Source organism: Grammomys surdaster, unplaced genomic scaffold, assembly GCF_004785775.1.
Source record: "Grammomys surdaster isolate TR1022 unplaced genomic scaffold, NIH_TR_1.0 125901, whole genome shotgun sequence".
Classification (NCBI taxonomy): domain Eukaryota; kingdom Metazoa; phylum Chordata; class Mammalia; order Rodentia; family Muridae; genus Grammomys; species Grammomys surdaster.
Window position 1 is genome coordinate 855,391 of NW_021620725.1, and position 10,425 is coordinate 865,815.

At 44.0% G+C, this 10,425-nt stretch overlaps 1 protein-coding gene across 3 annotated transcripts in view; it reads right to left on the bottom strand.

The window, feature by feature from the left end:
• Positions 1–1,565: 1,565 nt before the first annotated feature.
• Drd3 (dopamine receptor D3) overlaps positions 1,566–10,425 on the bottom strand; it is a 44,701-nt gene continuing 35,841 nt past the window's right edge. Inside the window, exons 4-7 of one of the 3 annotated variants that reach the window (XM_028752424.1) lie at positions 6,653–6,849; positions 5,542–5,619; positions 2,983–3,325; positions 1,566–1,863 (exon numbers count right to left, since the gene is read on the bottom strand). In XM_028752424.1, the coding sequence (XP_028608257.1) occupies positions 1,667–1,863; positions 2,983–3,325; positions 5,542–5,619; positions 6,653–6,849 (815 nt within the window). In that variant the 3' untranslated portion in view covers positions 1,566–1,666. The remainder of the gene's footprint in view (positions 1,864–2,982; positions 3,326–5,541; positions 5,620–6,652; positions 6,850–10,425) is intronic. The other 2 variants (XM_028752426.1, XM_028752425.1) reach the window with 2 other exon arrangements.

Genomic DNA, 10,425 nt, shown 5'->3' on the forward strand with positions numbered 1-10,425 from the left:
AGGATTCAGCTTTGCTGGTAGCATAAATACATCATTCCATATGGCAGTAAGTGTAAGAGACAGTGGGCAGAGAGGATTCGGGTTTTCACACTGTGTTACAATACCCGTTATTATAGATAATAACAGTGTTAAGTGCTGGAATCAAAGCATTCAGGACTATCAGACAACTGACTCATTAGGATCAGAGGAAATAAAATGGGGAGGGGGCAGCCTTGGATTCTTTGTAAAGTTCTTGGGCTCTTTAAAGTTTTAACAGCATGGCAGCCACTTTCTGTCATGTTAGATACTAATGCTCTTAAAGGTAAATTTATTGAAGTTCAGGCTGACAGCTTTTCATAAATTATCCATAAATTTGATCTTGATTCTGCAATCAATAAGAAAGTAGCTTCTTTAGGTGAGAAGGTAAATGATTTGAGTATTCTAGCTCCTTCTAAATGCTATTTTGATTGACATTTACAAATTATTTCTGGTGCGTTTTTTCCCCCTTGAGACACCACAGATTTTGCTACACAGTTGTTATAGGGTTGATGTTTAGGATCTGACTAGGATTCTATAAAGTCTATCCATGTGATGGTTTGGAAAGCTATCCCTCCCAGTACCCTCAGTACCAAGGTCCTCCAAAAGTCTAGGCAAATCATTCCCATCCACATGGAAAGCCAGGGGAGACTGAAGCCTTAGAGGACAGCAGGTACCTCAGTCATTGTTATCTTTGCAGAGCCTGGAAGGCAAGTAACACTTTCCAAACATTTGGCAGGTGTCAAGGTCAGAAAGGTTTGGGTCTCTGTTAAGCAGACTGAAGTTCTTGGCTAGGAAAACCTTCTAAGGATAGATAGCACATGGAAGGCCCTCTCTGAACCACAGAGTTCAGCCATGACACTGCAGAGGGAATGGACTTACCTTCTTCACTTAAATGACTTATCTTGAATGATTCTAAAAACCAAGACACCAGAACTGTCTTGATAAAGTCAGAGACTAAAAGCAAAGGGCCCTCTTAGCCAGAGCTAACATGTAAGGGTAGTAAGAGTAGAGACAAAGTCCCCAAGTCCCAGTGTGGGACAGTGTCCGCTCTGGCATGAGAATTTCCCTCACCAAATGCAACCCGTTCTATTCCACAGAAAGGAGGGCTATATAAACATTGGCCTTGCCTTTCATATTTCAGGACACAGTGAAAGAAAACAAGCAAACAGGCCCCATGGATGCTTAAGGTTTGCTGTGCTGACAGTTAATTACAGGCCTTAAAGAAGAGGAACTTAGTGTTCTACAAGACGGCTTCCTGACTGTGACTTCAAGGACCCCTGGCAGGCTGAGATCGCTGAGACCTGCTCATTTTTCCTTCACTATACTGCATCATGTCTCCGATGACAATTCTCTGTGTGTGTCCCATACATTTTTTTTTAAATCAACTTCTCTCTGAATTATTGCCTAGCACTTAGCAATTTGAAGACTGGCAGGATAAAGCCAGATTGTAAGCTGGGGAAGTAGAACATTCTATCGTGGAGTAAACAGTTTCTTATTCCTAACCCGGGTTGTCCTGCTTCATGAATCTTCTTTATACCACATGTGCCAGAGGCCAGGACAGTCATTCCAACCAGACCCTGCTGGACAGAGGCCCAAACTGCCTGGCATCTTGAAGTGGGGTAGAGAGAGTGTGGTCTCTTCTCCTCTTTCAGCAGGACAGGATCTTGAGGAAGGCTTTGCGGAACTCCACATTGAAAGTGGTATAGATCACAGGGTTCAGGGCACTGTTCACGTAGCCTAGCCACGTCGTGGCTCTGTAAAGCTCTGGGGACACGTGGCATGCCTGACAGTGGGTATTAAGAACATGAGTCAAGAAGAAGGGCAGCCAGCAGACAATGAAGGCCCCTGGGTTACAAAGAAAGAGAGAAGATGGATAAGGAGTTTGCCTACCACTTCCCTTAGAACCAACCTCCCTCCCTCCCTCCCTCCCTCCTCCCCTCCCTCCCTCCCTCCCTCCACTGGGCACTCTGCTGGGAGTTTTACATGGCATTTATTTTCTGTTTGCTTAGCTTTGCAGTGATTTGCCTTTCCTTTCATTGGTATTGCCCATTTATTTTTTTCAACAACTCCACAAGGTAGGTATGATTAGACACACGTGTGTCTCTGAATTGGAACCTATTCCAATGTCTTTCATCCACTTCTGGCCTTTGTTGCTAAATTAACTTTCTAGTTTGACCTTTAGGAATTTCTTGGTCAATTCTTTTTTCCCCCCTATGCATTAAAACCAGATATTTGTTCAGTGCCTTCCTATGGAGGAAGGATATCTGATAAAGATATAAAGATGACAAAACTCTTAAAGACCCAATCAGTCCAGTCCTGGGATTGTGCTGGGAAGTCTGAGTATGAGGATATTGAGGCTCGTCAGTGACACTGCCCACGATGAAATCACCCTCACTAATGTGTGTGACATTAATTACATGTTTGAATTTAGATTCTCTACTATGGAACTTAAAATTGGCCATATACATAGTGAAGAACTCAGTAAATACAGGATCATAGAAAGAGAAGAACCACCCACTACTGAAAGACCATCACTTTTTGACATCTTGATGAATTTATTTTGTCCTTCTCTTCCTGTATTTAATTGATCTTGGCAGCAGCATATCTACAACAGTAAAGTTTTGCTGTCCTATTTTCTCCCATATATTTTAAAGTAAGTAAATATTTATTAAATGCCCAATGTGTGCCAGACACTTTTGTTCAATCATTATCATTTGATTTATACATTATAATTCACTATGATAGCCCAACTTAGACGGCTTCATAAATTTTCTTTAGGTTTTTTTTGCATCTTCATCAGCGCTAATATTCATACAGAAACTTTTTCAGTTGTATTATGGAGATTTTCTAATTCAATTTTCATTATTCTTCAAATGTTACTATAATAGCCCCCATTGCAGCACCCAGCAAACACTAGCTTCAACTCACCATCTAACCCAACCCAAACTAGCAACTCAGACTCACCGAGCACAATGACCACCATCTGGGTGGCCTTCTTCTCTCGAAGTGGTACTCCCCGAGGCTGCAGGGGCCCCAGCTTCAGAGATGTGGATAACCTGCCGTTGCTGAGTTTTCGAACCTCTAAGCTGAGTTTGGGTGCCATGCTGGGGCTCAAGGAGTTCCGAGTCCTCTCCACCCGGCCCATCCCTCCTCCTCCTTCGAAGCTTGGGTGCCTCAAGGCAGTGTCTTGGCAGATGCTGTAGTACCGCTTCAGCTCCCCATGTGTCTGGCCATGTGAGAGGGGCTGCAGGCGTGACAAGAGAGGGTCCTGGCATTTCTGGGGATATTGTTTGTCTTCAATGTGCTCCTGAAAGGGAAAGACAACGGAACGCAAATGGAGGAAACCCTTGTGTACACCCTACAGGGGGAGTGGTGGGACCACAGGATTTTATGAAAATCTGCTTCTGACTTTACACCTGAAAAGCAGCTACCCCAATAGAACCTTCCATCATCACAGCAAACCAAGAGGAAAGCACCAAGCACTGTAGTCTGGCCTTTCTGAATTAGAAAGACCTGGGTATAGCAATTAACATGTTAAGTGCCATCCAGGGGATGTAGTAGGCAAAATCTGGAGTATGGGACACCCTACAAGATAAAGGCTTCGAGTTTATAAACAAATAAATTATTACAACCACTTATGAGATGTAAAGGTATGAGCCTTGGATACTTGGTATTTGATTCTTAAGAGGGTATATATGTATGTTCACAGGAACATACATGAAATAAGATTAGTCATAATTGATAACCACTCAAGCTAGCTGAGGGTGACTTTGGGTTTGTTTTGTCTCTTTATCAAACATTTTTTTAAATTTAATTTTTCTTTGTTTTAAGATTGGGTGTCATGTAGCTCAGGCTGACCTTGATTTGCCAGGAAGTTTCTAATTCTCCTGCTTCTACCTCCCAAATACCTGGGGGTCCTAGGTATCAACCACATTTTTACTTTTGAAATTTTGAATATCAATATTTAAAAGAGGAAAAAAGAAAGAAAACCAAAATTTGCATCATAACTCTCCTAGTCAGTAGATGTTATCTCTCAAGAGGTTAACTGTCCTATACTTCTATTGTAAGATAGAAAACACACTAGGAAAAATAGAATGTGAGGGGTTTTTTTTTTCTGGGATTTTTGCCGGGGAAATGGGGTTGATATGTATGTGTTTGACATTTGAACTTTTTATGTTTGAAAGATTAGACACATGTGTCAATCTTAAATAGGAAGTAGGATTCTGTAACTCCTACTACTGTAGTCATAAAAGCCAGCTATTTCTTCTTTATCCTTCCTCTGTCCTGTCTCTCCAGGTTTGCTAGAGACTTTGGTACCTCAACCAAGCCCAAACAAAGGAAGATTCACATTGTGAGCCTTTGGGTTGGAGACTCAGAACTGTTTTGTTCTGATGTGATTTCCTAATAATTAATATAAGTACATTATATTATTCCAATCTACAATCAAGACAATGTTCATGACTAAGGTGGCATCCATTATCTGAAAATAAATCACAATATTTAACTTCTAGTGTGTTTCACTTGGGGTTGGTAATTAGTTGGGAATGCCTATGGAACTGGAGAACACCCTGCTTCCATGACACTAATGTAAATGCCTGCCCTACAAGAAGAGAGTGATTCTTCTAAGATCCCATGCTGGTGAAGGTGTTCCTCAATTTGCTCTGTAAATCCTTAGCCCTGTCTCCATAGCTGATGTGTGTAATGCTGATCCTTCTGTGACTGGATGACTGGTAGAAAGACTTTTAGCCACAGTTGACAGAACCTTGTTCTCCACACCCCTAGCAATGCAGCTTCAAGGCTCTCCCATCAGCACTTCTCCTTTAGCCTTGGCATCTCCTCAGACCACGGATCTGCCGTGTTCATTTTAAACGTCTTATCTATCTTTTCTCATTTATATCAAGAGTCTCTAATTGCTACATCAGGCTCATGTACGGAGTTGTTAATTAATTACAGAGAGACTGGACAAGGTGCAACTCTCCATCATTATCAGTGTTTGAAATTTAACTCCTAATGTGAGCTCTGGAAGGGGGACCCAGGTCTGGTATTTGACGTCTCCAGCTTCTTTTCTGCACTCTGCTAGCTAGGTATGCCAAGGGCTGGCTTGAGTTAGAAAGGCAAGGCTTAGGGTGACTGTGAAATTGTCATGGTTTTGCACACCATCAGTAACAATCAGAATGCTTAGAAGTTTTATTTCTCTGGCTCTTCCAATGTGTCCATTTCACTGATATCTTTTTTCCATCTACTGTAGGTGGCTCTAGATGGCGTCCTCACACCACATCTGAAAGCCATTCACTCCCATCATTGAGATCTATCCTACTAGTCCTGTGATTTCTGGGTGTCCTTGTTTGAAACCCGTTCTGAGGCTTAACTCATGAAGTCTCTGAAATCTTGGCATATATTATAAATACATGTGTGGGATCAGTGAAGAATTCTGCTTTGTGGTAGGAGTGACATCAAGACAAATCAGCATGTTAGGGAAAGATATCTCACTCTTTCCCCATGATCGAAGACACAGCCACTCACCATTTGTCCTGTGGCATCTGACAGAAACCTAGCCCTTATTGAAAACTGCCGAATGGGATGCAGCCGCAGACAGGAAGACTGGGGAAGATTGAAGGAGAGACAATCAGTTGTGGGATAATCTCTACAAAATTGAACTGTGTTATATGTAATTATGTAGCATGACAGTACTTGGAATGCACTGTATTCTCGTATCTTAACCCTTAGGTCCTGATCTCCTATTTCATGAGAACTATTGTATTTTTCTAGGCAGGTCTTCGAACGTTGACTTTGAAAGTCTGATCTACACAGGACATCAGAGGTTGAGCTAGATACCCAAACTGGTTCTGTCTTCGAGACTAAACTCAGTTCTTTCTCACCCCAGAAAGCCCTTTCCTGAAGTTTAGTCATTTTTCTTAACCTTACTTTACATTTGGAAAACATCCCAATTGGTTCTGAGTTTTTCATTGACTTTTTTGAGGAGGTGGAAGTGAGGTTTATTTTCATGTCCCATTTCCAAGCTCCTTGAAGACAGTGGCATTATAATACAATGGTCCTTTTACTAGTTGGTTGGAAGTGATTGGTATTTATGGCAGGGAAACTCCTATGTGCCAGCAATGTGAGTAAAATCTAAAGCTCAAGGAACTCTAAGATCAGTGCTGAGACTCCAAACTTCCTTTGTAGAGCCTAGGAAAAGCCATCCTCCAAGCTGGTCAGTACCTTGACACAGGGGCAGATCAGGAAGACGAAGGCGAAGGTGGATGATTATTGGAATGAGTGGTTTAAGGACAAAAAGCAGTGCACCATACAAAAGTCACAGTGAAATGCTACCCTGCCCCCATCTCAGTTCAATAAAATCAGACCTCATGGGACATCTGAACTGCTGTGGGTGGAAGACTCTAAAGAGAAGTAGAACAATTTAGAAAGTGTGCTATCAGCTTACCAAGAAAGGTGAGATCTTGAGAGAGCCAGTACACTCTCAATATTGCATTTCCTGTCCTACAACACCGGCTGGGTAGAAGGTGATGCAATGATGTCTGTCTCCTAAGTGTGGATGCTGGCACCATGCTCGCAGATGGTCACATGGAGGCTGAGGGGTGCTATGTCTTCCCCTTAGTTCCTGTCAGGTGCTTACCTGCTGAGGGAAGCCAGGCCTGATGCCGATGCACTGGCTGTTCTGTCGAGTGAGGATCCGTTTTCTTCGCCTTTGCCTCAGCACCATGTAGATCCTGGCATAGACCAGGACGGTCACCCCGAAGGGAACATAGAAAGACACCACTGAAGAGTAAATGACAAAATCAGGGTTGGAGATGGAGCAGATGCTGGGATCCCCTGTGGGTAGGAGAAAGGAAGAAGGTAATAATACAATTATCCTCAGTGTGGAGCATTGAGCATAAGTCCATATGACATGCTATGGGGGTGTGGATGGAAATGTTTGGTCTCAGGCACCTATGTTGTCAGTGCCCTGAAGGAAGCAAGCTAATTCATCTTTATACTTCTTGCAGTTGACTTCAAAAAAATTTTACCAATAATTATATTCCAGACACTGATCTGTGAAGATGAATAGGACAGCGTCTGCCCTTGAAGGAGCCAACAGTCTAGCTAGACGGATCATCTCTTCCATGCAAATGGTCAGTTGCAACTCAGGAATATAGCCTGGAAAGCTTAGGAGGGGCACAGAACGGGAGAGCAGAGGTTTCTGAGATGATGCCACACCCAGGAAAGAGTCTGCTGGTTAGAGGCATGAACAGATGGCTGAATGCTATGAAAGCCTCTTTTGGATCCAGAGTGTGGATTCAAGGTGTGGCAGGTGGTAGAGGAACAGAAGACGGGTATTTGGGACTGTGTAGGATGGAAAGAGAGACCAGAAGGAGAATGTGAATTCAAAAGGCTCCTTGTCCCCTGGGCTGTAGAGATGGCTCAGTGGCTCAGTGGTTAGAAGCAATTGCTGCTCTTGCAAAGAACTCTGGTTCATTTTCCATCATGAACATGACAGCTCACAACCACCTGTAACCTCAGTTCCAGGGATCCATTTTTTTTTCTGTTCTCTTTGGGTACCAGATATACACTACATGGAGATATACATGCTGGTACACACACGTACACATAAAATAAAAATAAATAAATGTTTAAAACATGAAGAGTTCTTGCCCCTAATTTATGGCCCAGAGTGTTCCTTCACCTTCTCTTTGAGAAGCCCTACTATTTCAATTTCTTCACGAGAAGATGTTGAGATTCATCCAGTACTCATGATAAGGGCAGAGACTTGCTCCATCTTGAAATGAAAAAGGGTAGCAAGCTAACTTGTGCCAGGCAATAAGCCAAGGATTTTATACACATGATCTTACCCAATCATATTGGGGGGGGGGATTATCGTACTATTGTCTCTATTCTTAGATATACAGGCTGGAGTTCAGAAAGGTTCACTAAGTGGCCTAAGGCAATGCAACCTGAAAGAACCAGGTGTGCCAACAGCTATTACTGATAAAGTGGAATGAGTGCCCTGTCTTGGAGTAGAAGAAGGTGGAAAGTCAAAATTACAGAAAGCAGGTTGGTTTTGGGGTTTAGACCGGCTACAGATGTGTCCTGAGATGTAGGAGGGCAGCAAGCACAGTGGCCACTCGGGGCCCTAGTTCTGATTCTTGCTCTATTGAAATAGGTTGAGGACAGAGAGCCCGGGGTGTGAGACAAGAAGGATCTGCTGTTTCTTAGCTGAGGGACCTTAGCATTGTCATCTGAGGCACGCAGCTTGAGTTTCTATCTACAAAAGGATAAAAATATTTCTTACATAATAGCTATGCGAAATAATGAAAAGTGGCTGCTATAATAATTTGTCATTTTTTATTTGTTATATCATTGTTGTTTATGTTTTCTGCGTTTTTCTGGACTTAAGATGGGATTGAAATAGAAGTTTGCAGAAAGACTCACAGGGAGCAAGATTTGTGGGGAAGGGGAGGGGAGGAGAGGAGAGGAGAGGAGAGGAGAGGAGAGGAGAGGAGATAGGAGGGAAGGGAACAGGAGGGAGGGCAGGGCAGGGAGAAACAGTTAAAAGCTAAGTGAAAAGAGAGCGTGTCCAGCACCCAGGGAGGCATTTCAGTGACAGCACAGCTCAGCATCCTCCCAGGCTGCTCCCAAATCTTCTCATGCTGTTGGAGATGGCACGAAACTGATGCCATCTCACCCGACCTTCCATCAGCATCCTTTAGCAAACAGCACATACGGCCCTGAGTAGTGAGCACCAAACTGACATCTGCTGTTCTGGGGGGGACAATGAGTTGGGGGCAGGAATGGGGTGGCAGCTGGTGGGCCTTCTCAGTCCCTAGGGAGCTGTGTAGTTGTGATCATTGAAGCTACTGAAGTCAACTCGCCTGCTGTCACTGGCTGGCCCAGATCTCAGTGCCACCTGTGGTGAGGAGGAGTCTCAGCATGTGTTGGTAGGAAGGGGCCAGGGGACTTACTTTCCCAAGATTTAGCTCTCTGCCAGCTTTGCTGAGTGTTCCTCATTTGTCCCAGTATATTCGACCTCTCCCTTTCTCTGCCCTCCTTGGTACTGGGAGGCTAACTTCTGTAAATGAACTACTTTTGAAAATAACAGTCAAAAGTATAGTATAGTATGCTTCTCTGTACACACACACACACACACACACACACACACGCACACACACGCATACACTTGTTACAAGCAGCATCTTTCAGGAATATTAGTGTTTACTTCAGGGGAGGGGAATGGGGGCTCGGGCAATCCGGGGTAGGAGGCAGACTGACGTAGATAGAAGTCTGTGTGTATCTCATTACACCTTATGAATGTTTTATCATGTGCAAGCATTTATTTTTCCATTAAAAACATTGCAACTGTGTACATGAAAAAAGAGCGAATGAAGACGGAGCCAGGAGCTACGTCAGGGTCCTTGACCACGATGGGGCTCATTTACAATGGCTGAACTTGCTTCCCGGTCCCTTCCTACTTCCCCCACTGAAGTCAACTGCTGTCCACACTCCGATCAGGCTTTGCAGCCTCTTCCAGAATCCCTCCCACCAGGGTCTGTGGTCTCATGTCTGCACAGCAGGCAGCGAGACACTGGAGTCGGGGACCAACGATGCTGTGGAGGGCATCCAGTCATCAGGGCAGTGGGAGGCCTCACACAAGAGAATCCTAAATGCTTCTCTATTGAGTCCTCAAGAGCTGGTTTGGGCAGCTGAGGCTCCCTCAGGAGACATGGTGCCTTCATCTGATGATTGATCTAAGATAGTACGGTATGGAAGCATGGTGGTTACTGAAAGGATATGTGGATGAAGAAAAACAAGAGAGGAGAATGTACAGATGAGCATATTTACGTAAGCACTCACTAGCTGCAGGATACGGGGCTAGGCCACACAGGTATGGGGAATCTCTAATATCACTCTCTGAAATTGGGAAGAAGGAGGGGCAGGGCTGAGGTCAAAGACACCTCTACTTACTCAGCTTTATGGAGCACAGTACGTTCAGAGTTCCTATACTGGGCAATAAGACACTAAAGAGGGCACTGGGAAGAGGGCTCAGTGGGTGGAGGACTTGCTGTACAACCAAAAGGATGTGAATTTGGATCCCCAGCGTGCATGACAGACAGCATCTGTAGCCCCAGTACTTGGGATAGGTGTGGGGATAGGAGTGAGCAGATAATGAGGAGTCCCTGAGACTTACTGTCTAGCTGATGTAGCCAAACCAGTGAAACCAGTGAGCTCCAAATTTACTGAGAGGTCCTGTCTTAAATAAGGTGGAAAGCAACACAGGCAGACCCTGAGTTGAGCTTGTGCCCTTTATACACGTGTACAACGTACACACGCTTGTATAAGTGTACAACGTATGCAAGATTGCATAAGCACACACACATACCACATTCACACAGGCACCATACACACACACACACA